The sequence below is a fragment of the Haliaeetus albicilla genome, chromosome 19, assembly GCF_947461875.1.
Source record: "Haliaeetus albicilla chromosome 19, bHalAlb1.1, whole genome shotgun sequence".
In the NCBI taxonomy this organism is placed as follows: Eukaryota; Metazoa; Chordata; class Aves; order Accipitriformes; family Accipitridae; genus Haliaeetus; species Haliaeetus albicilla.
In genome coordinates this window covers 10,464,502-10,487,843 of record NC_091501.1, presented here as the reverse complement: position 1 = coordinate 10,487,843, position 23,342 = coordinate 10,464,502, and the positions used below count along the sequence as shown (strand labels likewise).

General features: G+C 42.7%; 1 protein-coding gene across 1 annotated transcript in view; it reads right to left on the bottom strand.

The window, feature by feature from the left end:
- Nucleotides 1-22,243, bottom strand: part of SYT10 (synaptotagmin 10) — a 36,117-nt gene extending 13,874 nt beyond the window's left edge. The window contains exons 1-3 of the mRNA XM_069807579.1: nucleotides 22,088-22,243; nucleotides 8,281-8,638; nucleotides 1,761-2,325 (exon numbers count right to left, since the gene is read on the bottom strand). Coding sequence (XP_069663680.1) covers nucleotides 1,761-2,325; nucleotides 8,281-8,638; nucleotides 22,088-22,238 — 1,074 coding nt within the window. The 5' untranslated portion in view covers nucleotides 22,239-22,243. The remainder of the gene's footprint in view (nucleotides 1-1,760; nucleotides 2,326-8,280; nucleotides 8,639-22,087) is intronic.
- Nucleotides 22,244-23,342: the final 1,099 nt, after the last annotated feature.

Genomic DNA, 23,342 nt, shown 5'->3' with positions numbered 1-23,342 from the left:
ATTGTTAATGGTTAAAGTGGAGGCAACTTCTTCACACACACAGAATACTGTAAACTATACTGGCTGAAAGGCTGAAATCCAAAAACTTCATGCTTTCTCTTAAACTTTATACATAGTAAAACACCAGCAGAGTGAATTAAGCACTATAACTGCATGTACTAACCCTTCATGAGGAAGAGACTTGTATTAGAATTCAGCGCCAAGATTAGCAACCATTTTCATCCAGATGTATATCAGTATCTCTCCCAACTGCATAATTTGGTATGGCATTTCAATCTGCTCAAGACCAGTGATGAACAGTCCAGGGATTCTAATTTGCTGAAACCATTCTAGTTATCAGCTAAAAATCTCACACACACACCTGTTGCAAAGGACCAGTGAGCATTTAAATCATTACTGAAGTATTACAGATATTATCAAAGCTAGAATAAATTAAAAAAAATTGTTACTGGGCTATTATTCCAAGACCTTAAACACAGATCTAATTTTAAGCTTGAGAACACAATTCTTAAATTTACCTGAAATCTGAGCTTGATCACACTAAGCATACACAGATGCGGTTTTCTGGAGGTGTGCCGGAGGCTGTTCAGACTAGTTTGGTAGATGCAGCAACCAAAATAAATAGCTGTTTTTGTGAATTCAAATTTGAAAACTGTCTCCACTATGCTCTGCTCCCTAATATTTCTCCTTCCTTAGGAAACACATTGCTTATGCTCAAACTGATGAGGAAATACCAGTCCTTTGTCCTCCTAGTCACGCAGCCCTAGACTTCCTTATCTAGCAGGTATGAACAGCACGAAAACATTTGGGAAAAGAGGCATGGGAAGTCTCTGGCTCTATTGAAGGGATGGTACGAAGCTTCTGTCACCAAAGTCTACTGCTGCTCTGTCCTCTGCTCATCCTTGATGTGGAAGACCAGTCCGTACTCAAACTGAGGGATGACTCAGACTGTTTTGAATATCTCCACAGAACAAGAGATGGAAAAACTTCTATATAAATAGCATAATAGTTAAAAAAACCACCAAAATCAAAACCCCAGACCAAAACATTTCATATTCCCCCCTGCCTCCAAATTCCAGCCAGGGAAGATGAGTTTGGATTTCAAGGTTAATAAAGACAATGTTTGGAGACTTGTGGTTTTCCCACTGGTAGCCTGTCATCCATCCTGTCATCCATGCACAGGCCTCCTTTTCTTGCTTGTAACAATAAACAAATAATTTCTATTTCCTAACTGTACTTGCCTGTGCCTCTTGAATTTTGCTAGTAACCAGCAGCAACACAGATACATCTACTGGGGACCCTAAGCACAGGGCAGCCAGCAATGAACATTTCAGACTTCAAGCATTTTTAGCCTCTCTCTCTTCCTTCACAAGATTCCCAACTTACGAAAATCTGCTAACAAGAGCAGGATGGGCCCTGTTCCTCAATAGATGGTCATTTTGAAGGACAAGGTATTTTGCTTACAGGAAAATGTTAATTGTTCTTGTTAAGCAGTGACTTTTGTGATGTACTATTTAATTAATAAACCTAATTTACTTTTGCACAGTGAGCCATAAGGGTGACGGTATGTTCCCAGAAGATTTTTTAGTAATTAAATTTTATAGCTTCCTAAGCATCTTATTCTCTATGCTCAGAGGAAAATATTTTCAACTTTTTTTTTTTTTTTTCTTCCAGACTCTGCTGATAAACAGGATGCTCTGCCACGAACTACAAATAGAAATGAAAATATCACATTAATGGTTTTGGAACACATTACTTACTGTGGTGGCACAGTGGATGTCTTTCCATACATTGGCTTCCCTGGAGAGATCTGAGACTTCAAAAAGGTTATCAAGAATAACTTCCCCAATCATGTCATGTCTAGAAAATCTGTCAAAATCATAAACACTGAAATGCAATTTCCTGTTGCTGAGTTGATCATAGGCTACAGGAAACTGAAAGGTTTCATCAAAGACAGGATTTAATGTCTTTCTGTGAACTCGTGTCTGAAACTTCTTTTTCCTGTCTGGAAGCAGATAAATCTTAACGTAGGGGTCGGATGTTCCTGTGAAGTCTTTAGCAGGCAGATCCAAGGCTTTGACAATTGTGACAGCCAGAAGTTCATTCTCATAATCATACCGGAGACTGAAGTTAAGTTTTCCACATGTTTTCACATCTTCTTGTTGCCCATCAGAATCCACAGACTTCTGTTTGTAGAGTTCCGGTTTTATTCTCCCAATGCTGGTTGTTGTCTCTCCCCTTTGCAAAATCGGATCTGTTCCCATGTTAAAATCAACACTGGACACCTGCATCTGCCTTGGCAAGTGCCTCCTGAAAGAATTGTGCCTGCACACATACACACACACACACACACAAAACGAGCCATGGTTATCTCCGGGAAAAGACCTGGCTATTACTAAGTAGAAAATACAAGAAGACCAAATTAGTAAGGGTTCCTCTCTTCAAAATAATTTTAAAATAAGCCCCCACAAATGTTTTGCAAGTGTTAAAACATCCTTGAGAGGAAACGATCATTCAGAATGAACTTCTTGGCCTGAGGGACACCCAGTGTCCTGGCAATACATATATTTATAACTTTGTTTTCAGGCTATGGACCTGAAACTGAATTCAGGTTCTTTCACAGAACAAGATGACAGTGCCAACATTGTTTGATCCCACTGTTCTAGGGCCTGAGTACAGTATAGTCAGGCTGAAAAAAAATAACTTGCAGAATTGTCATCGGTACTTCCTGGGTTTTGGAGGCATTCTTTGGTGTTTTTTTCCAATTAAATATTTACCAAGCTTCACAATGATCACTGTGAAAGGTGCCTGAAAAGGCCATGTAGACCTGCGTCTGGAGGTTTTCAGCATAGTGCTTTGCCATCCTACAACATTTTATATACAACTGCTCGGTATTTGCTACCCTGAGGTACAGGCTGCCTCCTCCAATCATACTGGGAACATTTTGTTCTGGCTGCAATACATTTCAAAGTTTTGGTCAACATTTTTCTGTGATAGGTTTTTTTTCCTTCTGTTCTCACACTCTGCTGTGGACTGTATTAGAAAGCTGATTCCTGTACTCCTAGCAAGAAACAGTATGTTTAAGTCCTTGTAATTCTGAATACACTGTTGCATAAGCCTATGTATTTATGGGCTTATCTTGACTCATGGACATGAATGGAAATTTGTGCCTTTCCTACTAAGAGTGAAATCAAAGCCCTGGCATGCCATACAGCCTTAAAGTAGTATAAGAACACTGGTCAAAAAGGTTCATAGAATTAATCATCAGCAGATGCCTTTATGACCACCCTGTCCAGTTTGATTTTTGGACATTTTCACATTTCCCTGGTACTTCACTACCCCAACAATCTGTACTGGAAAAGCTCACTACCTCCTCCTGTGAGCATACTTAGTTGCCATTAAAAAACAATTTAATTGTCAGAATTTCCTCTGCTTTTTGCAATCAATTGCTTATTAATGCCAACTGCAGCCTTGCCTTATTGCTTGGTTTCCCTGTGGTGTTGTGTTCTGAAAACAAGGTGTCACAGCTGTGTGTTTCTTTCTTTAAATCAGAAATGCAAATTGTCCATTTGAAAGCAACCAGGACTCATTTCATAAATATTTGTATTTTTGCTGTAAGTGAAGTGGTTGCAGAAGGCAAGAAGCACAAAACTACCGCAGTTCAGCTGAGCAGAGATACAAGAGGGTAATCTGCAGCCATTAAATAATAGACAAGAACGTTTCCCCTTTAGACTGTTTCAGTACTGCTAGGTGCAGGGAGCAGCCCCAGCGTAACGCAGGAATAGGTGGGGGAGAACTTCATATTCTGCATTTGAAGTAGCTCCAAAAAATCCAGGTGTTTTGATCTCAAATTTAGATGAATAATACACCCTCTTGTAACACGTTCTACCCCTTCTTTTTTTTACAGACAGACAAGCTGCAAGATTTTCTTTTCAATGTTAAAACTCCCTGAATTCGTCGTATACAATGTCCACATTGGAATGGAGTGAGGAGTGGCAAGGCTCTAACGAGTCAGAAAAGTACAATATTGTTCTCAGGCAGTTTCAGGGCTGTCCTTGTGCCTTTGTCCTCTGAGAAGTCCAGCCTCGTAGGTGTGCTAAACACAGGGAAGGAACTGAACTCCACCCAAAATGGAGCGGCAACAGACGTTTGGGCATGCAGCAGTTTAGGCACTGGCTCTCTAGGATTTTTGTCTCATAATGATAAGTCCGGGAAGACCTGCGTTACTGCTACTTCTCTCTGTGCTAATGAAATTGTGCGGGTAGGCCTTCCTGAGCGCTCCGGTGCAGCTGTAGCACTGAGATGCCCAGACAATCGTGTTCAAACCCTGCCGTAGGCAAGCAGTGGAGATAACTGCCTGTGCAGGGGAAACAGTGATGACGCTGACTGTATGGCATTTCCAGTTTGGGTGAAAACGGATACGGGACAAATTCTCTTTTCCTCGACTTCTCTTGCATTTATGAAGATCTGGATTAACACTTGTAAAAGTGACATGTAAAAAAAATCTATTATTTCTAAGGTACCAACTTTCTTTCAAATTTTCAAGCTTTATGCATGTAAGATCCTCCAGTGAAACCACTGTTGCGAGATGTCACTAAGTAAAGCAGTGCAGCCGTATGACTGTTCCCTGTGGGAACCAGCAGCGCTTTTGCTCTAGTAAGCGAAGTCCTAATTACATAGCGCCTAGTATCTGTTCTGAGTCACAGCATTTCACCAAGATAGCTAATTGGTCTGTTAATTATTAAGATGCTTCATTGTTGTCATGGCAACATATTTATCTTCCTTTGTTCTACAATAACAAAGGGATTAATGACTGTGATAATGAAGTACAAGGATGTCAGGCAACCAGGTTGTGAAAATGTGGTGAAGCTACTAACATGTGCAAATCCAGGTATTTGGACCTCTACTGGCTCTTACACATAGCACTGCTATAATAGACATGCCTTCCATAATTTAGAACAAATAAATTTTGAGTGACAGCAAATCTGTATGTAAATCTCTAATATAAAATTGTGCTGGCATAGGAATAATGATAGCATGAAACTGATTTCTAACTCAGTAAGACTGCCATAGGTATGACAAAAGAGAAGGATAGGATGCTGATTTATATGACTAGAGATGTATAAAGGGTGGCTCTGGTCTAGCTTTCCCAGATGACATTAGACTAATCTTTTGGACCAAATCCAGGAAAGGACACCAGCACTTGTGGTATTTAGACAGAACAGGGGCTGCTGTCTCCTCCTTGCAATCACTGAAGTCAACAGAGCTGCCTGTTTTTCTTTAACCTTAACATTCCCAAGCACCTCACTTTTGCCTTTGTAGCTTCTGGGAACCAACTTACTCTTTGCAGAGCTGAATGACAAGCTCCTCTCCCACCTAACGCTAAAGAGCAAAAAGCATGTCATTTGAAAATAGAGGTGAACATTTGAAGAAAGGAATATTCTAGAAGCAATAAACTATATTACAGAATACTTTCACAAAGTACTGGGAAGAGTGGTTCTCATAACACAGAGCAAAAATGTTTGTAAATGAACACCACTGATGCAGGACTTCTATCATAGTTTACTGGTTAATTGGGATCAAGGACTAAAGAGATTTTTTTTTTCTTTTAACAAGCAGGTCTTTTCATAGTATCAGGAACTATGAAAATGGTATAGTTCCAATTAAGCAGAAATGCATCATTTCCCTACACTAACATGTCTCCATGTTAAATGTACAGTTTATAAAAAGTGATCAGGCACATTTTATTATTGCTCTGAATAGCTTCTTAAAACCCTTATGCTTCAATTACGATGACTTAGTATGATTACATTTCTTTTATTAAGAGCTGATGGCTGCATGAACCTATCACAGAACTGGTTACAACCCTTTTATTAGCCCCAGCTCTGGTGAGATCAGTGTAGAGGAGACAATCCAGACAGCAAACATTTCTCTTAGATCCTTTGTCAGTAGAATACATTTAGGAGATGGTGCATTTGGATTGTTCAGGACTCCTGAGTACCACGAAGCAGTGGTGTGCTGAAGATGGTGCAAGAGAAAGTTATGCTACCTCTGTGTCTGCCAATGGCTCCCCTTTATTTAGAGGTCCCCAGTGAAGGACACCAGCATCAGGTTTTAGTCGTTTTGTGATCCAACATTCTGCAACACATTGGAGGAGTAACCCAGAAAGCTGGTTTAAATGTCCAGCCTTCATCTCATACATGATATTCTTGGCAGCAATAATTAATATGTGCTGTCAGAAGGTTAAGACTCCCTTAAGGCAGGCAGAGGTACAGAAAAAATGCATTTACAAATACAGAAAGGACTATTTCTGGGTAACTTTGTAGCAAGGGTGCAGACTTTTTCAGCCAACTGTAAAGGAAGGTGATATCTCCAAACACCCTGCTATTAATTGGCTATGGTGGGACAATCAGGTTTACTCAAAGCAAAGGAACTGTCCCTCTTAGGAAAGATTTAACCCTGATAATCTAGAGACGATAAAAAGAAAAAGCTCCCTTACAAAGTTACCAACATATGCAGAAAGAGTAGGATTGATGGCAGGTTTTCATTTTGTAAGTCTGTCCTTGGCTTCACAGATATTTTATATGCATTTAGATCCCAGTCCAAATCACTCTAGAGGTCTGTGGGAATATTTTCACAGCCTGAAGTAGCTCTGGATCATGTCCCTGGAACTTCTTTCTTCCCCTATAATACCACAGGGACTACTCAAGTCCATTTGCCAGCCAGCTATTTCTTGTCTGTTAGGAAGTCAGATAGTCTGATTGCCTACAGAGGTACCTCTTGGTACATGATGGATAAATCTCTTCCAATTAATATCCTATTAGGTAATAACAATTGTGTAATATCACTGTCATGCTAAGCTGTATCAATTTTGGTCCCTCTGTATTTAATATAACAGTTACAATTTTAAAGTAGTCATCCCAGTAATTTGGAAGCATTCCTCAGAGTGGCTTGGATACCGTGCTCCCTCTCTTAGCAGATGGATACAATAGCTAGAGCCAGGCATAGCCAGGGCAATGTGGCTTAAAGCCAGCTGTACAGTCTCATAATTCAGGAGATGGTTCAGCTGCTAAAGTCAGTTAGACCTTCCCCGGCTGGAGTGCTCACATTTTTGGGAGCCTCCTGTGGTTGCCTGCTGGCTCTTCCACGCTGTTGGGATAGCTGGGAAAAAGCACTTCAGCGCTCGCCACCGCAATGAGCGCACTGAGCTGGCAAAATGCTGTCTTAGGGACTCACAGGCGGCCAGCAAAGTATGTGCGCACTAAATGTAAAGTGCGTGTCTTCTCCAATCTTGTGCCTCCGATGATTATTGTGAATGTCAGCCCTTTTTTTTTTTTCCTTTGGTAGCATGTGTTCATTTAGCAAATGGTTTATTGAGGGAAAGCTACTTCCTATACAGTATTTGCATTCTAACTTATGGCATTATGCAATACTTCAGGTGCGACCTTTAGCCTTCATTTTCCCATTCATTGTTTATAGAACATTCCCTTTTCTTTATGTAGAAAGTGATCTTTGCAGTTCACTGTTTGTTTTCCACGCATTAAATTTGCTGACAGTATTTGAAGAAAATCCTGTTTGAAACTATAGGTCGCTGCACACGTCTTCACTAATTTTTAATATAAAGCAGTATGTAAGACAAAAGAAAAGTTTGTGTTGTGTGTTTTAATACAAAAGAAATCACTTCAGGAATACTACATGCTTGTTATTTAGTTAAAGATCTATTCTTTAGATATTTTTACTACTCTATACTAAAGATCTATAGAATCTGTACTGCTTTAAGATTAGTCCGTAAGAATCTACATTCTTAGACTGGGATTTTAATTCCTTTATAAGTGGCAAACCAAGTCTTAAAGAAATGTGCCATCAACAATGAACCTGTCATTTATTTAGTGGAAAGGGAAACTTTCATCTCAAAAGCAACTGCTGTATCTATAAAACATATCTCTGCAAAAAGCTAGACTTGCAGTACTGAAATGGATTTTCCTATCCACAAAACCTAAAATGAAAATGCTTAAAGTAGCAACGTATGTATTTACAAAGTAGTAGAAGATGTTGATTTGATCTTCATATGTTAAAATAATGATGTAACTGAAGGTACACCGTATGTTTCAGAGCATTCTGTTCAAAGGCACTGAGGCTTTGCCTTCCCGTGACTGCTGTTTCGCCCATAACTGCTAAGAAGTCAGTGAATAATCCAGGATCGTGGAAATTTTCAGCAGAGCGTTCTGGCTCTACCTGTTTCCAGAAAACGTGCCACGAACGCAAGTGCCCCTGACTTACCTTGATGACGATGTGGGCTCGGTGATCTGCCTCTGCATGCGTGCATGTCTGATCAGATGTTCTTTCAGTGCATTCTGGACCTCTGCTGGTATATCAGGTGAAGTGTGGCTAATTTTCAATGCAGCTTCAAGTACCTTTGTTGTAGGTTTCCCATTTTCTTTAACTTCCTTTTTCTCACTGGTCTCGAAAACCTCCGTAGGAGCACTGGAGTTGCTCTGAGGGACATTACTGGCATTGGAAGTGAGAGGTTTGCTTCTCCAGCAGGGCCAACACAACTTCCAAAAGACAAAAAGTGAGACTACCAGCAAGGCGAGCCCGCAGAAGCTGACGACTACTGCTAACAGACTGACTGAGATGTCTGCAAGGAATTAGAAACAAAGATCACCATGACAGACAAACATTGAGAGAAAAAAAAATTAAAAATGGCACAGGTAAGGAGATAGAAACATTTTGATCATTATCTTGTGTAGAGCTTTAAAGTCCTATTTAATGGTTTGGGGTTTTTGTTTGTTTGTTTGTTTGTTGTTGTTTGGTTTTTTTTAATACCTAAGCCTGTACCTTTAAAATGCTATCATTCTCTGATATCTATTTCACAAATACTCCATTAATTGTTGTTCAGGCCAGGGGCCAGTATCTGTACCACTAGCCACGCACTCAGTCAGACTTCTCAGGAAGTAAGAGACTACCCAAATGGTCCCAAATACTCATGGCCGTTGCTGTCAAAAGGTGTCTGCTCAGGAACACATCTTGCTGAAAAAGTTAAACCACAGTCAACATTTTCTGTAAGTGCGCATGAAGATGGACCAGTTCTAAACCACCAGGCTGATACACAAATTTCTTCAAGGCTTGCCCAACTTTTGACTCAGTGTGCTAACCGCTTCAGAAACATGTTAAACCCTAACGTTTAAGTGGCATAGAGACAGGATATAATCTGTCATAAATAAGAAACTTCCAAGGTTAAATCTTAAGCTCTGGACCAAGACTGTGTTAGACCGAGACAGCACATATACATATACATCTGTATCTGAAATTCTGCTCTGAAAATGCAGCTGGCTTCAGAATACACTATACAGCACCCTGAGTTATACAGAGACCATACGGTACACTTAGCTACCCCTGCTGCCCCGTATTTGACTTTTTCTGCCACAATTAGTTAGCATATCCGATAGCATGGCCAAAGATAGGAGAACAGATTTCATACCAATGAAATTCTGTGAACAGACTTATATTTTAGGAGATGGTGCATCACCAGAAATGCCAGTTGAGCCCTAATTAGGAGTTTTATTCTATGTGACATATTTCAGTTTGATTTTTCCAGTATCATGTAATATTATAAAATACAACTAAAAAAATCCCTTTCCTTTTGAAAAGAGCCTTTGGTATGCTTTAAAAGTATTCAATAAACCCTACTTAAATGTCCCTCAAGTAATAGCTGCTGCTGCTTGTTACAATAAGTTTTGACAGTTTAACAGCTAATATTTTGTATCCATAGCTCCAAGCTATAGGCTACTAAACTGAATCAGTGGAAAAGTGCAACAAGAGTTTGAGCATGTTTATTCTACAGGATCACAGGAAGAAAAATAGTCCTCGAGGTATGTATTAGCTCCATGGAACAGTATGTACCTCACAGGTCCCTTTGAGAGATGAAGATTCCAGTAGAATACTTGGGAACGTTTTTTTTATTAATATATAATATCCAGATACATTTTCCAGTAACAAACACTGAACTTAAGGCCCATTCAGCATGAAAATGTGTGAGAATAGCAAAAGGAAATGGAAAATGTTTGTAGTCTGGAGGTTTGAAAGATACAGTTCTGCTCAACCTTACTTCATATACGTCCTGGCCAGTGTCAGGGGGGAATTGGCAGAGGATGTGTTTCTTGATTTAAAGAGTTTGGCACAAGCGGCTGCCCTGCCTTGAACAGAAGTATGCCTCCTCGACCATTTCGTGCCAGTCCTGAGAAAGGCATCCTCCTTTTCTGCCTGTAGTTAAATGTCAAAATGTAGCCTTTGGAATATGCATGTCAGCTTAATGAGAAATTAATATGGCAAATGCTGACTTAAGATGCTTCCATAAAATGAATGGATGCATAATTATATCTAATAATAATGTAACACAAGATGCAAACGATACTTTTGCATATGATCTTTCTAGATAATTTATTCCCAGTAGGGATTATTAGGCTATTTGTTTTAATCTACTGTTTACCCTGATATCCTTCCTGAGCCCAGTAATTTTTACTCGGCTTGTGCATGTTCTGCAGCAGACTGTCCTATCTTGACAACAAGAGAAGACATCAAGAGATGCTGAGTTTACAGCTTGTTTCAATGGTTAATCACCTTGTTGCAAATTTGTATTTCTGATTCGTACTTTTGTAGTTCTAATTTACAGTCATTGCTTCTTTCATGTCTTTGTATGAAAGATTAAAAGATATGATATGCTTCATAAGACATGCCTATACAAAATACAAATAAAATAAACCATGCCAGGAAACAAACACAGGACTTGAAACTCAATTGCCTATACCAGTCCCTGGAATGGTTTTAAACTGGGCCAGGTGATGCCCTCCCACCCAATTCTTGGGCATGGAAAAGGAATTAGAGTAGGCCAATGATCACTCTTAAGTGGTTTGGATGTGGTCCTTCTGTTTCAGCACATGACAGACTTGAATAGCATGGAAAGAGGCTCTTACATGCAAGTCGGCCTCAGTGCCAGAGAATGGGCTCTGGTGGGTTGACCCTGGCTGGACCCCAGGAGCCACCAAAGCTGCTCTACGACTCCCCCTCCTGAGCTGGACAGCGGGAGAGAAAATATAACAAAAGGCTCATGGGTCAAGATAAGGACAGGGAAAGATCACTCAGCAATTACTGACACAGTCAAAACAGACTTGACGTGGGGAAAAAAATAATTTAATTTAATACCAATCAAATCAGAGTAGGATAATGAGAAATAAAACCCAAACCTTAAAACACCTTCCTCCCACCCCTCCCTTCTTCCTGGGCTTTACTCCCAATTTTCTCTACCTCCTCCCCGCCAGCGGTGCACAGGGACGGAATGGGGTTTACAGTGAGTTCATCACACATTATCTCTGCTGCTTCATCCTCTTGAGGGGCAGGATTTCTCACACTCTTCCTCTGCTCCAGCGTGGGATCCCTCCCACACAGGAGACAGTCCTCCATGAACTTCTTCGATGTGAGTCCTTCCCCCGGGCTACAGTTCTTCATGAACTCCAGCGTGGGTCCCCCACGGGGTCACAAGTGCGGCCAGAAAACCTGCTCCAGCGTGGGCTCCTCTCTCCCCGGGTCCACAGATCCTGCCAGGACCCTGCTCCAGCACAGGCTTCCCACGGGGCCACAGCCTCCTTTGGGTGCATCCTCCAGCGTGTGGTCCTCCACAGGCTGCAGGTGGAGATCTGCTCCCCCGTGGACCTCCCTGGGCTGCAGGGGGACAGCCTGCCTCACCATGGTCTTCCCCACGGGCTGCAGGGGAATCTCTGCTCCGGCGCCTGGAGCATCTCCTCCCCCTCCTTCTGCACTGAACTGGGGTCTGCAGGGCTGTTCCTCTCACATGTTCTCACTCCTCTCTTCAGCTGCAGTTGCACAGGTTTTTTTTGCTCTTTCTTAAATCTATTATCCCAGAGGTGCTACCACTGTTGCTGGCTCGGCCTTGGCCAGCGGCAGGTCCGTCATAGAGCCGGCTGGCACTGGCTCTGTCGCACATGGGGGAAGCTTCCAGCAGCTTCTTACAGAAGCCACCCCTGTAACCCCTCCGCTACCAAAACCTTGCCATGCAAACCCAATACATAGTCATAACTGAATTTAATATATTAATACAGAGGTATGCCCCACTGAAGGAACTTCTATGATAAATTGAACCAGCTGAATTTCAATCAAGCTGGACAAAATATTTTTCCATTCTCGAAGCCTGACAAAAAGTAGAACTCTTGAAAATGTTGATGATCTACCAGAAATAAAAAAAAAACAACCAAAAGCAATTCAATTTGGGGTCATTTGCAATATTTCCAGCTCACTTTAGAGACGGCTGGCATAATTAGGTTATATTTTGAGAGGAAGGCTTGTAGAACTGAAGATTGTATTTTTTTTTTTTTCATTTAAAAAACTTGAAACAGGATGTTTTAACAACTTTGAAACCGCTGGAAACATTTCAAAACCAGAAATATGAAAATTGATTCCTTCCAGCAGAGTTTCAATTTGATAAATAGATACTACCAGTTGAAAAACATTCCATCAAAGCATTTCTAGCCAATTCTGTTTTAAGTTTTTCACTGCAAGACATTTTTCAAGCCTTCAGATAACTTGGCTTCTCCTTTCAACACCTACTCCTGTACTTTAACTTTCTCTAAGCTTTTTTTCTGTTCCATTAAACTATTTCAAATTCTAAGTCACTCCTAAAACCTTTACAGAAAGTGTAAGTTTTATAGCTCTAAAATAATCACATGGAACATCTGAAGTCTCAAGAATGGAGAAAAGGAGATAATTCTACAAATAGTTGTATAAATTATAGTCTCCATTTTTGCTATTTTACTAATAAACAACCTCACATATTGTACTTCATAATACAACAAATACTTAAACAGAAACATGAAATATTTTAATTGCCAGGAATTTGACCCAAAAAACTTACATTACAAAGAAAAGTATTTAATTATATTTACTGCCATAATTGCTAAAAAGCAATCTGTATGCCATAATAATTGACATAAAAAGCATATTGCTTCATTTCCTCACTTCTGACAGTCACTCAGTTGAGCAATTATGAGAGATTTGCTGTTACGTGAAGACTGAAATCATCTGTAGAAAAGCAGTCAACGGGAGCTTCCCAGACCCTTTGCCTGTTAGACTAGATATGTCTCTTATATTACCTTTTTATAGGAAGTTTGGTTTACGAATACAAAACATTAAGAGACAGTTCTGCAGACTAGGAGTTTCTTCACATCCCTGCCAAAGAAATCTGGTGGGGAAGGAAAATGGGTTCTGAAGGATGGATGCGTCATCAGACCAGGGTTGCACTTCACATATATAAGTATTATTTAAAGACATAGAACTGGTGACAAATTCAAAGACTGCCTCAGTTTTTAGAGGCAGAAGGAGATATACTCACTCTGCTGGGACAATGTTAATCGCCAACACTGTAAACGATGTTCTCACTAGTCTTTGGTATGAAGGAAGAGAAAAACCATCTTGAATTACAAGCAGTTGTTTGGCTACTCTCTTTCTGAAATGGTAATTGCAGCTTGTCTTCAATGCTACACATTTGCACAGAACTGGACATCTTTCCGAATATTCATCTGGACATGTAGCATTATGCTTTTGCCATTCCTGTTCTCATGCTGGGTAAAATCAGCAATATGAAGAAGAACCTCTTTCTCACACACTCCCTTCTGATTAGTGGGAAATCTTCCAGCAACTTCAATGGAGTTACCATTTCACTCATGGTGATCTTCCTTTACTGACCTCTGTCCTTAATGTCATCTTCATAGTCTTGATAGAATTTCATAACTGAAAGAAAGTATCATGTTTCCTGATGCCTTTCTACTTAAAACTGCTCTTTCAAGATAGGGAATTTTGGACAATTTTATATTTCTCATTTGAGAAAGGCAAGTCTGTTTGGAAAGTGCATGAATTCTATTTACCTCAAAATCTCTCTACATTTTTTATAAATATCCTCAGAAACATTTCCACCATAAGAGGTTCCTTGATAGCCAGTCTTTCATATTAGGCAAGTACTTCAGAAACATTCCCATCTTTATTCTGGATGCTAGGGAATGTTTTGAGCAGTAGTTTCTGTACTATGGCTTCCAACAATTTGTTGCTTGAAGCTTACCTCGGAAAAGTTCTGCCCATGAATCCATTTGCAAGCACGCACATTGGCAGATTTCCATTTCCAAACCAAATTAAGTTCATTTACATTTTAGTTAGTGCCCTGACAGTATGTGCCCCTTGATGCTTAACTTTGGAAAAACATACTCCACAAACCCATGATCTTGAATGGAGAGAGAGACCAGATAGTGCTGTGACATAGCTGCCCATGTTTATAAGGGGCAGGCACGTGTCTGATGTGGACCATACTAAAGAGGACGTATTCTTGCCAGCAAAGGAATAGGGGGAGAGGAACACCTGGGAAAATGGAAAAAAGGGGATTACATTCTCTTTTAACCCACCTCTTCATCTATATCTTGGTTCTCTTAAATATTTAAAGTACAACGTTTCTGAAACTTTTTTCAAACATATTTTTCCTTAACTTTTAATTTGTTCTCTTGTTCATCAACTGTAAGGAACTTCACCCTTTCCATAGTGACCACTCTTAGGGGAACTCTTGTGTCTGGAAAATCAGGAGTCAGCTCAATCAGATAAATTATTCTCTCTGATTTTCTAGGATTTGGAAGGAAGCACTCTAATAGCTTTTATAATAGCTTTTTTTATAATAAGCGATTATAAAAGGTCTGGGTCCAATAAATCTCCCTTATCTCCACGTATATGAACCAGTTGGTCCATCCCATCATTTCTGCTGTTCAGTTTTCCCTGGGGAAATTTGAAGAACATAAAAGGTTGCTGGTGTTCATTTTTACTTGGCATTAGCAGATCTTCCACAATTACCTCTGTTTCATCCAAATCCCTGCAGATGGGGATATAATGCTTTAGTGTGCCTCAGAAAGTGGCAGATGCAGAGTCTTGTATTTTCTCTCACAACCTGAACCTGTCAGAACACCCAACTTACTTAAATTTCAAACAGCAAAAATAGCCTTTCACTTAAAGTATTTGTATCACTTAATATGATCTCCTCTCCTGCTCTCATGGAGAAACATACTTTGAAGGTCTTCCTCAAATCTTTTGAGTCTAGCTCTATTGTGAATGTGTTCCCTCCTAGGCTGTTAACTCAGTCTGATGTCTGAATTTGTTCAAAACAGCCATCACCATCTGCTGGCTGGTGTATCACTTCTTAATGCTAACCGGGCTCTGTGGTAGCATGTTTCTTGACAGTAAGGGAATCCAAGGAAGTCAGGTATCACTGTGATTTACTACATGATTACAGCACATAAAATTATTAATCTCTTGTCAAAATCATTTTATCTAAGTTATATATTAATGCATCTGATAATCTATATCTGTCCAACCACAAATGGAACACCCTCTTTTGCCATTTCAAACTCCATGTACAGGACTTCAGATTATGTGACATACAGCAGATACAAGGTATTTCCCAAAAGCTCATTAGCCTTCTTCTAGACTACATTACCTTCTGTTTTCCAAAAATCAGAAGGAATTTGCCACAGCAGCTGTATATTCATGAGCCTCAGTACATGATTTGTGCGCTGTATGTAACTAGAGAAGATGGCTTTCACTTCTGCCTGACTAGGTCATCGTGTTTTGCCTGCAGTGCAGGAAGCAAAAGAAGTTGCACTGAACATTGGCCTCTCCTCTGTAACACACCAAATGTAAATTATTTGCCTCCACTTCCAAGGCTTTTTCTGGCCTACCTACTTTTCTACTCATTAACTCTCACTTAATCTCAATAGGAGGTAATTCCCATCTCTGCTCAACCCATGTCTGCCCACTTGCCTTCCATTAAACAAAAAACCAGCTTTGGGCTCAGTCCCATGCTGCTCTCCCACTCGTGAGGATGTCTCTGTGAGCATCTGCAAGAAACTCTCATTATCTTCTTTCAGACAAGAAAATGGAATGAAAACACATCATAAGCCCACTAGACTGCCATTAATCATAAGCATACCATAGCTGTAACAAGGTTCATGCAGCTCAAGTGTCATTTTTGAATTGTCATGGTTATGTTTATTCTTACCCAGCATTATATAATGAACATCTCACACATATGACGAGACCCAGCAAAACACTGTGTCTGTTTATCTTCATCGTTACAGATTTGTCCTCCAGCTGTTCTAAATGTTTCTGTACTTCTCATCTGTATTTCTTTGCAAAATGCGTATGGAGGAGGATTCTTTCATGAAACTCGTTTTTACTGTGTATCGCTGCTGTCTGCATGTTGAGCACTTCTGCATTGTTGTGACTGCCTTCACATTTCCTGTAAATAAATCTGGTCTCTGTGGTATGTTTACCCCTCTGTTCTGCCTTTACGCTGCTGAATGAGATGCATTTCTGGTTTTCACAGCTTGTTAACATTGATTTTGTTAAGCATATTTTTCAGTAAACCTGCACTTTTTTCCCCCCAAACCATATTTCTCTCTGGTAATAACTTTGTTCTGCCCAGGTGATGAGCTGTATCGTAAATAATTCGATTGGCCTGTTAACTGTCCAAATGTTTATTATTTAATTTTATCACATTTCTCTGTAACAGAATGCTCAATTGTTTCACACAACAGCTACTTTCTCATGAAGAAAAGTGTTCCTTTCTTGTATGACAGTCCTACACTGATCGCAGTAGTCTTCACATTCATTCAAGCCATGTCTGGTCCCCTTCACGCTCGCTTTGGCACAGTTGAGAAGAGCTTGCAAGGACGCTATTGGATAAATCTGTTCTTTCCACCCCCTAAATGTATCCAGGCAGTGTAAGTATACCTACAGCTTATACTCCGTGTGTGTGTGCAATGGTTCATGTTTAAAGGAACCAGGACTAAATGTAAACCATCAGCTGCCATCAGCAGGTTGAGAGCTGTCAGGGAAGCAGCTGACAGCCAACGGGAGACTCATGCCAGGTACAGCAGGAGGACCCAAGGCATTAGTCTTCAGGGAAGAGCGAGGCTGTATTACAGAGTGGCTATGCGCAGGATGCTCCACTGTTTTCTTCCTCCCTCTATACTTCTACAGTAAACTGTCAATCAGGGGTAGGGTCAGAAACTTGGTAGGTTAAACTTTTATGTTAATAAAATACTTGTGAGTAGAATATTTAGATGAATAACAGATGATCCTGTAGAAGCTGATGCTCTTTGCATGGTCAACATAAATTCATTGTCGGACAAGCAAAAGAGCAAGCATGAACATGGCTTTCTAGAACTCTTTACCTACTCTAGATGGCTAAAATATGCCCTCCTGGCACGGAAGCAACTGGATTCCCAGCTCTGTTATAAACATCGATTCCCCATGAGAGCTGATAATAAGATAGTGAAGTTCTGCAGGACCAGCAGGCCTAAAAAAAGGCAAAGACAGCAGAAAGTGCCCACCATTTGCAGAGGACATGCAGTGAATTTTAAACATGTGTCCCTAGAGCAGGATGCCAAAGCTCCTCTCATTACACTCTATGCAATTGGCTTAACCTTCAGAAATGCTCCCAACTGGGACTTTGATGTGCTTGGTTCCTTTGAAAGTGAGGAGTGATGCTTAACTGGTAAAAATGAATTCGAGTCCTTTATTAATCAGATAACCTGAGTCAAAATACAGGTATAACCAAGCTGCATATATGAATTTTGGACACTTTAGAAAATAATGTACTTGGATTAGAGATAAATTTTGTTAGGTGCAATCCTGCACATCCAGCTCCCATTGATTTTCCACCTGAACTCTTCCTATTAGTTGACAAACATCTTAATCATCTTGCCTAAATCTACTGGAAATAAAGGAGGTGTAAAATAAAACGAAAACAGTTGCACAACTAATTCAGCATTTTGCAAAAAATGTTATACCCTTCAGAAGAAAGCTCACATAGTCATATAACTATATAAAGGTACCATAAATATAAACAGCTTCCTAATCCTTTCACTTGAACATTCCCCCGAGATGAGAGAATTAATAGTCCTTGTAATTACCAGGGCAGAAAATGTAACAGCAGATGTCTATCTTCACTAATTGTCTAAAACTCTTAGAAATTTACAGAATTATTTATCTCACTAAGATTCTCTGCTGTGAGTTCCATAGATTAATTATCCATTACACTAAATATGATTACCCCTTCTTGACCCAAGCAGTGAGCAGTAATTGAGGGTCCTAAGGTGATGGTGTCACTGAGATGGTATCACTGAGAGGAAAAAGCTATTGAATAATCAGTCACTTCTTTGATATAATCCTGTTTGTCCACAAAGAATGTCCAAACTCTTATTTCTCTGAGAATAAGAATAATCAAACACATGGTGGTTGATTTTTCGGTTAGCAGCAAACCTGAATAGCTCTCCTTTCTGCTTGTTGTACTCTGCCTTCCCAAAGCCAAACTCTCCATTTTTTGTTCTGCCTGTGTCTCTGGCTCCCTCTTCTTTGTGGTTGATTCTGTTATCCTTGTTATGCTTCTTTCTCATACCTAGACACTTACACTAACAAAAAAATCAGTACACAGCCTTTCTGGTTGTCAGTGAAACTTCTTGGGTCACGAGGTCAATATTGTCTCATATTTTGCTTTGAGCCTGTGATTGGGTGGTGCACCTTTTGTCTTAACTAGCTGATTGCTCCGAGAAGCTTGGCTGCTTTTCATGGTCTAGCTGAACAGAATGCAATCATCACACCCACCAACATAACCATATCACAGCAGTTCTAGTTGCCTTTTTTAATGTTTTCAACTTCTAGAGCATATTTTTATTCTTGTATTAAATAGAAATGCTCTGCTTTCCTTTTTACCATCTACTGTTTTACTTTCTGAAATGTTTCTTGCACTATTCTTTCCTTTCCAAATATGGGTCTCCTCATCTTTTTAGACTTATTTCCTCAAATGAAATCTCATTAGTGATTATTGCCTATGCTACCTTTGTGACACTTTTAGGTATCTTTTTTTGAGATGAGGAAAACTAAATGAACCCACCATTTAAAGAGCAACTATACGATCCCTGTATAGCCAGCTATTTTTATTTTTTCTTTTCTCTCTTCTTTATACCATCTCCTGGACTATTTGCTTTTTGGGTTTTGACTGAAAGTGTAGCTGTGATTCTGTAACATAACAACATACAATAATAAACCATTATTCTGTAGTAACCCTCTCACAGTCTTTTATCTTCTCCCCATCTTCCAGAACTCCTCACACCCCAAGTATCTTCTTACTCTTACTACAGTAGTTTCTACTCCACACACTTTAGTGCTTGTTGCAGGAGCTAATTCCCAACACACTGCTACAGCTGGAGCCCCAGGGAGCACATAACTGAACTAGTTCCATGATGCATGTCACCCGGCGTGGGCATACGCTGGGAAAGTGCTTCCAGCATCATCAGTCGGGACATACAGCAAAACTGATAGGGCTAAATAGCCATTCCTCCTCTGTACCATACAGCTGCAGCTGCATGATACCAGAACTGGGCAGAACTCACTCAGCCACAGAAGGATATGGCTACGTGATATGGATTCACACCAAATGCTACCACCCTATGTATGAGACACAGATATTTCAGAAAAATGCAAACATTTATGGCTTCTTTCTCAGAGTGACGATGGAGAACACTTATTGTTTCTACCTTTAATGAACAGGAACTATGGATGTTCAACACTGTGGACAACATTAACTTTAGCCATAGAGATAAGGAACTCTATGTGCATTTGAAGAGCAGAAGAGAGATGGCATGGTTCACCTTTGAATGACTGCATTTCCCTCAGCCTAAACTGTATTTACAGACTTTCAGTTCATAAAATTGATGCGAGTGATATTTGTCTATCCAAGTGTTTACATATTAAAATATTGTCAATTATCAACAATGACTGTGTGTCTGTTCCTCCACTGGAGACAGAAAGTATTAGTATATGCTCTTTAGCAGTGTTATTAATGAGACAATGTTTAATAAAATGTGTGTGCCAATAAAGTTGGCACCCATCATCTAATAATGGTTTCCTTTTAAGGAGGAAAAAGTGAGATTTAGGAACTCAGCTGAGATGTGGGACCCAGTGGTTCAAGCCCCTGGTCTGTTGTCAGTTTTTTTCTAATCCAACAATTGCAAGGTAGTTAGGGTTTACAAATGAAAAACCAAGAAGATCGTTGACTTTGAAGAAATGCCTAAAACGAAGCTTCTGTTACTGTACACAATGCAGTATCGAGGCAGTGTTGAAGATGCACATTTTCTAAACAGCCTTGTGGGACATTTTTGTTTCCTTCCCATCTCACCTGTTTATACCTCAACTTTGTTTTTATATGACACCTAATACTGACTCCCCGTGCAGTACTTTCTGAAAATCATATAGAGAAACTAACCTTTTCAGAGCCAAATTTTCCAGGCTCCTTAGGGTCATTTTATTTTCATGCAACCTTCTACCATTCCGACCACGACAATTAACACCATGCGCGATCCGAACATACTCAGTAGCTGGCATTTACAAAGCACAACAATCCCACGATCCGTGCCGGTGGAAGCACGTTACAACCCCCGTGCCCCCCACGCCCTGCTGCCCCACTGGGCCGGGCTGGGTCGCCCCCCCCCCCAGCCCCCCTGCCCGCTTTCATCGGCTGGAAACTCGCAAAACCCTGGGAGAACCGTGCAGGTTACTGCGGTCTGAAAGAAGAACCGCTCCTCTTTCAGACAAGAGTCTTTTGTTCTGAGATGCTACAAATAACCCGGAATTCGCAGTAAAATCTGTGGGCATTAGAAGAAAAGAAAAAAAACAACCAAAAAAAGTAACAGCTGCGGCGGTAGCACCAGCGCAGCTGGGGCACATGCTGAGGACCTGCTGCTTTTCATGACTTGGTGTTAATTTATTTAATTTGCACTGTACGCTTGGTAGTTGTTGGCCATAATGCAAGCTGTCCATTTGCATTTATGGACAGACAGAATAGGTTATCAATCCCTTCTGGCAGAAATGAAGCACGGAACTTGGACTGATTTTCAAGCCCCGTCCTAAAAACAAGTACCATGGAAAGCAAGGGGTCCGGAGGGTACTGTACAGAATAAGGCAGAAGTGCAGAGCTGGTTCCCAAAGATCCTGACAATCCAGAAATCAGTCACCAAAGATACCACCGTTAGGAGTCAAAATCTTGGTCTGGACCCCGACAATTTTTCTGGTTTCGGAATATCTGAATTAACCCGAATTCCCCACACCCCTAATTTTCCCGCACGAGTCCCGGAGCGGACCGGAGGGCTGCCCCGACTCTCCAGGTTCTCCCCGGCTGTCCGAAAGCTCTCCTGCCGCCCCCAGCGATTACCGCCGGGGATGTAAAACCACCTCAACCCCCTCTCAGAAAGCGCCGGGCGCTCTGTCAAGTTTCACCGCAGGTTTACTCCGAGCGCCGCCTTCGCTCCGAGCTCCGTCCCCAGCCCGGGCTGTGCCCCCCCAAACCCGCCTTACCCCCGCAGCCGGGCCGGCTGCCCGCCCTCCCCGCCGCCCCCCGCGGAGCCGCCCGGCCGCCTCGGTTCCCCCCCTTTCCCCCCCGCATCTCCGCGCAACCCGTTGCCGCCGCCAGCCGTCTGCTCGGCGCCAGGGACGGCGGGACGGCTGGGGAGAGAGAGGGGAGAGAGGGCGGGAGGGCGCAAACCGCTCCCGGCCAGCCCGTCGCGGGGGGGGGACGCTGCCCACCCGCGACAAGGACATCCGACGCGGCGGGGCTCGCCGGTCGGGCGGCGATTTGTCTCCCTTCGGCGCCTTTCGGTGCTCCCCCGTCCCCGCTGCCCCAGGCTTTCCCCGTCCCCCCCCGGGGCGCTGCTCCCAACCCCAGGCGGCGGCTCGGCGGTCCCGACGCTTGCCTCGCTGCTTCCCGGGAGAACTCGGCGGGCTGCGAGAGGGAGACGATTTTAAAGCGGGCTGTGGGGCTGCCTCCCCCCCCCGTCCGCCCCGTCCGCCCCCTCCGCACGCAGGGAAGGCAAAGGAAAAAGTTGCGTTCTCCGGCCGCCCACGCCGGCGCTGCCCGCCCCGCGGCGGCAGGACGGGCCCGGCGGGCGGCCGGGGACCGGGGACCGGGGGGGTGGCGGTGTATTGGTACCTGTGCCGCCGATGCCCCGGCGGGCTGTCTCCAGGGGGAAGATGCCGGCGCACTTCTCCCGCTCCACCTGCCCGCCCAGGCAGAGCTCCGAGATGATCTGCAGCGCCTTGTGGCAGAGGCTGCCCACGCCGTCCTCCGCGGGGAAACTCATCTTCTGCCCCCCCCCCCGCCCCGGCTGCCCGCTAGCCCATGGCCGGAGCGGGACCGGCTCCGCGCCCGACCCGCGCAGCCTCCCGCGGGGAGCGGAGCGGCGGCAGCGGCGGGCGCGGCGCGAGTGAACCGAAGAAGTAGTGAAGGGTGGGGGGGGGGAGACAAAAAAAAAGGGGGGGGGGGAGGGAAAAAAATAAAAAAAGGGGGGGGGAATAAGCATCCACTTAGCAACGCCTTTTGTGCCTAGCGGGCTTCGGTAGGCGGCTCGGCCAATGGCAGCCCAGCGCGGGGGGGCGCAGGTGGCGGGGGGGGCTGCTCGAGTCCCCCGGGGAAAGTTTTGCTCCACGGCCCGGCGAGGGGCGGCGGCGCCCGGGCCCACTCCCGGGGTGACGGCGCCGGGGGGAGCGCGGCGGGGCGGTGCGGGGCGGCGGCCTCGGTGCGGGGCTGCGCGGGGACGAGGAGGGGAGCGGAGCGGGGCGGGGGTTGCGGGGGTGCCGGCGGGAGGAGTGCTGCCCCTCTGCCCAGGGCAGGAGCCCCGAGCCCCGCGGAGCAGCGGCGGCAGCGGTGCGCTTCGTGCGGAGCTGCTCGGTCGCTCATCGCGCCGGGAGGACGAAGCGGAGTTTGTTCGGCACCGCTCCGGTCGTTTTCCCCGGAACGCTATTTCTTAGGTGACCTGGGCAGTGTCATCTTCAGTACGGTCTACCGAGCAACGTCAGATAACTTCATTAACCGAGTCACCATCGCCACTACACTTTTCAGCAGCAGAGTCACGGAATAGTTGACTTCGGCTATTTGTTTAACTTGTAGTAAAGTTACCTTGCGATTGTCCCCTCTGTTTCCTCAACAAGTTCTGTAAAGTTGGGGTTCTTCATAGGTAAAAAAGTTCCAGGTACTGCATGTGCTTGAACATACTTCTAAAAATCAGTACAGCTTATACTGCTGGTGGTTATTTCACTTAGTGGCTGCATAGCCGGACAAGACTTAAGCTGTTAATTTGTTAATATACTTACTGCAATTCTGACACATTTTTATATTTGTGAAGAAAAATGCTTCTTCTTCGATGGCATATGTATGTCTTTCAATACTTAATTCTGATTAGGCACAG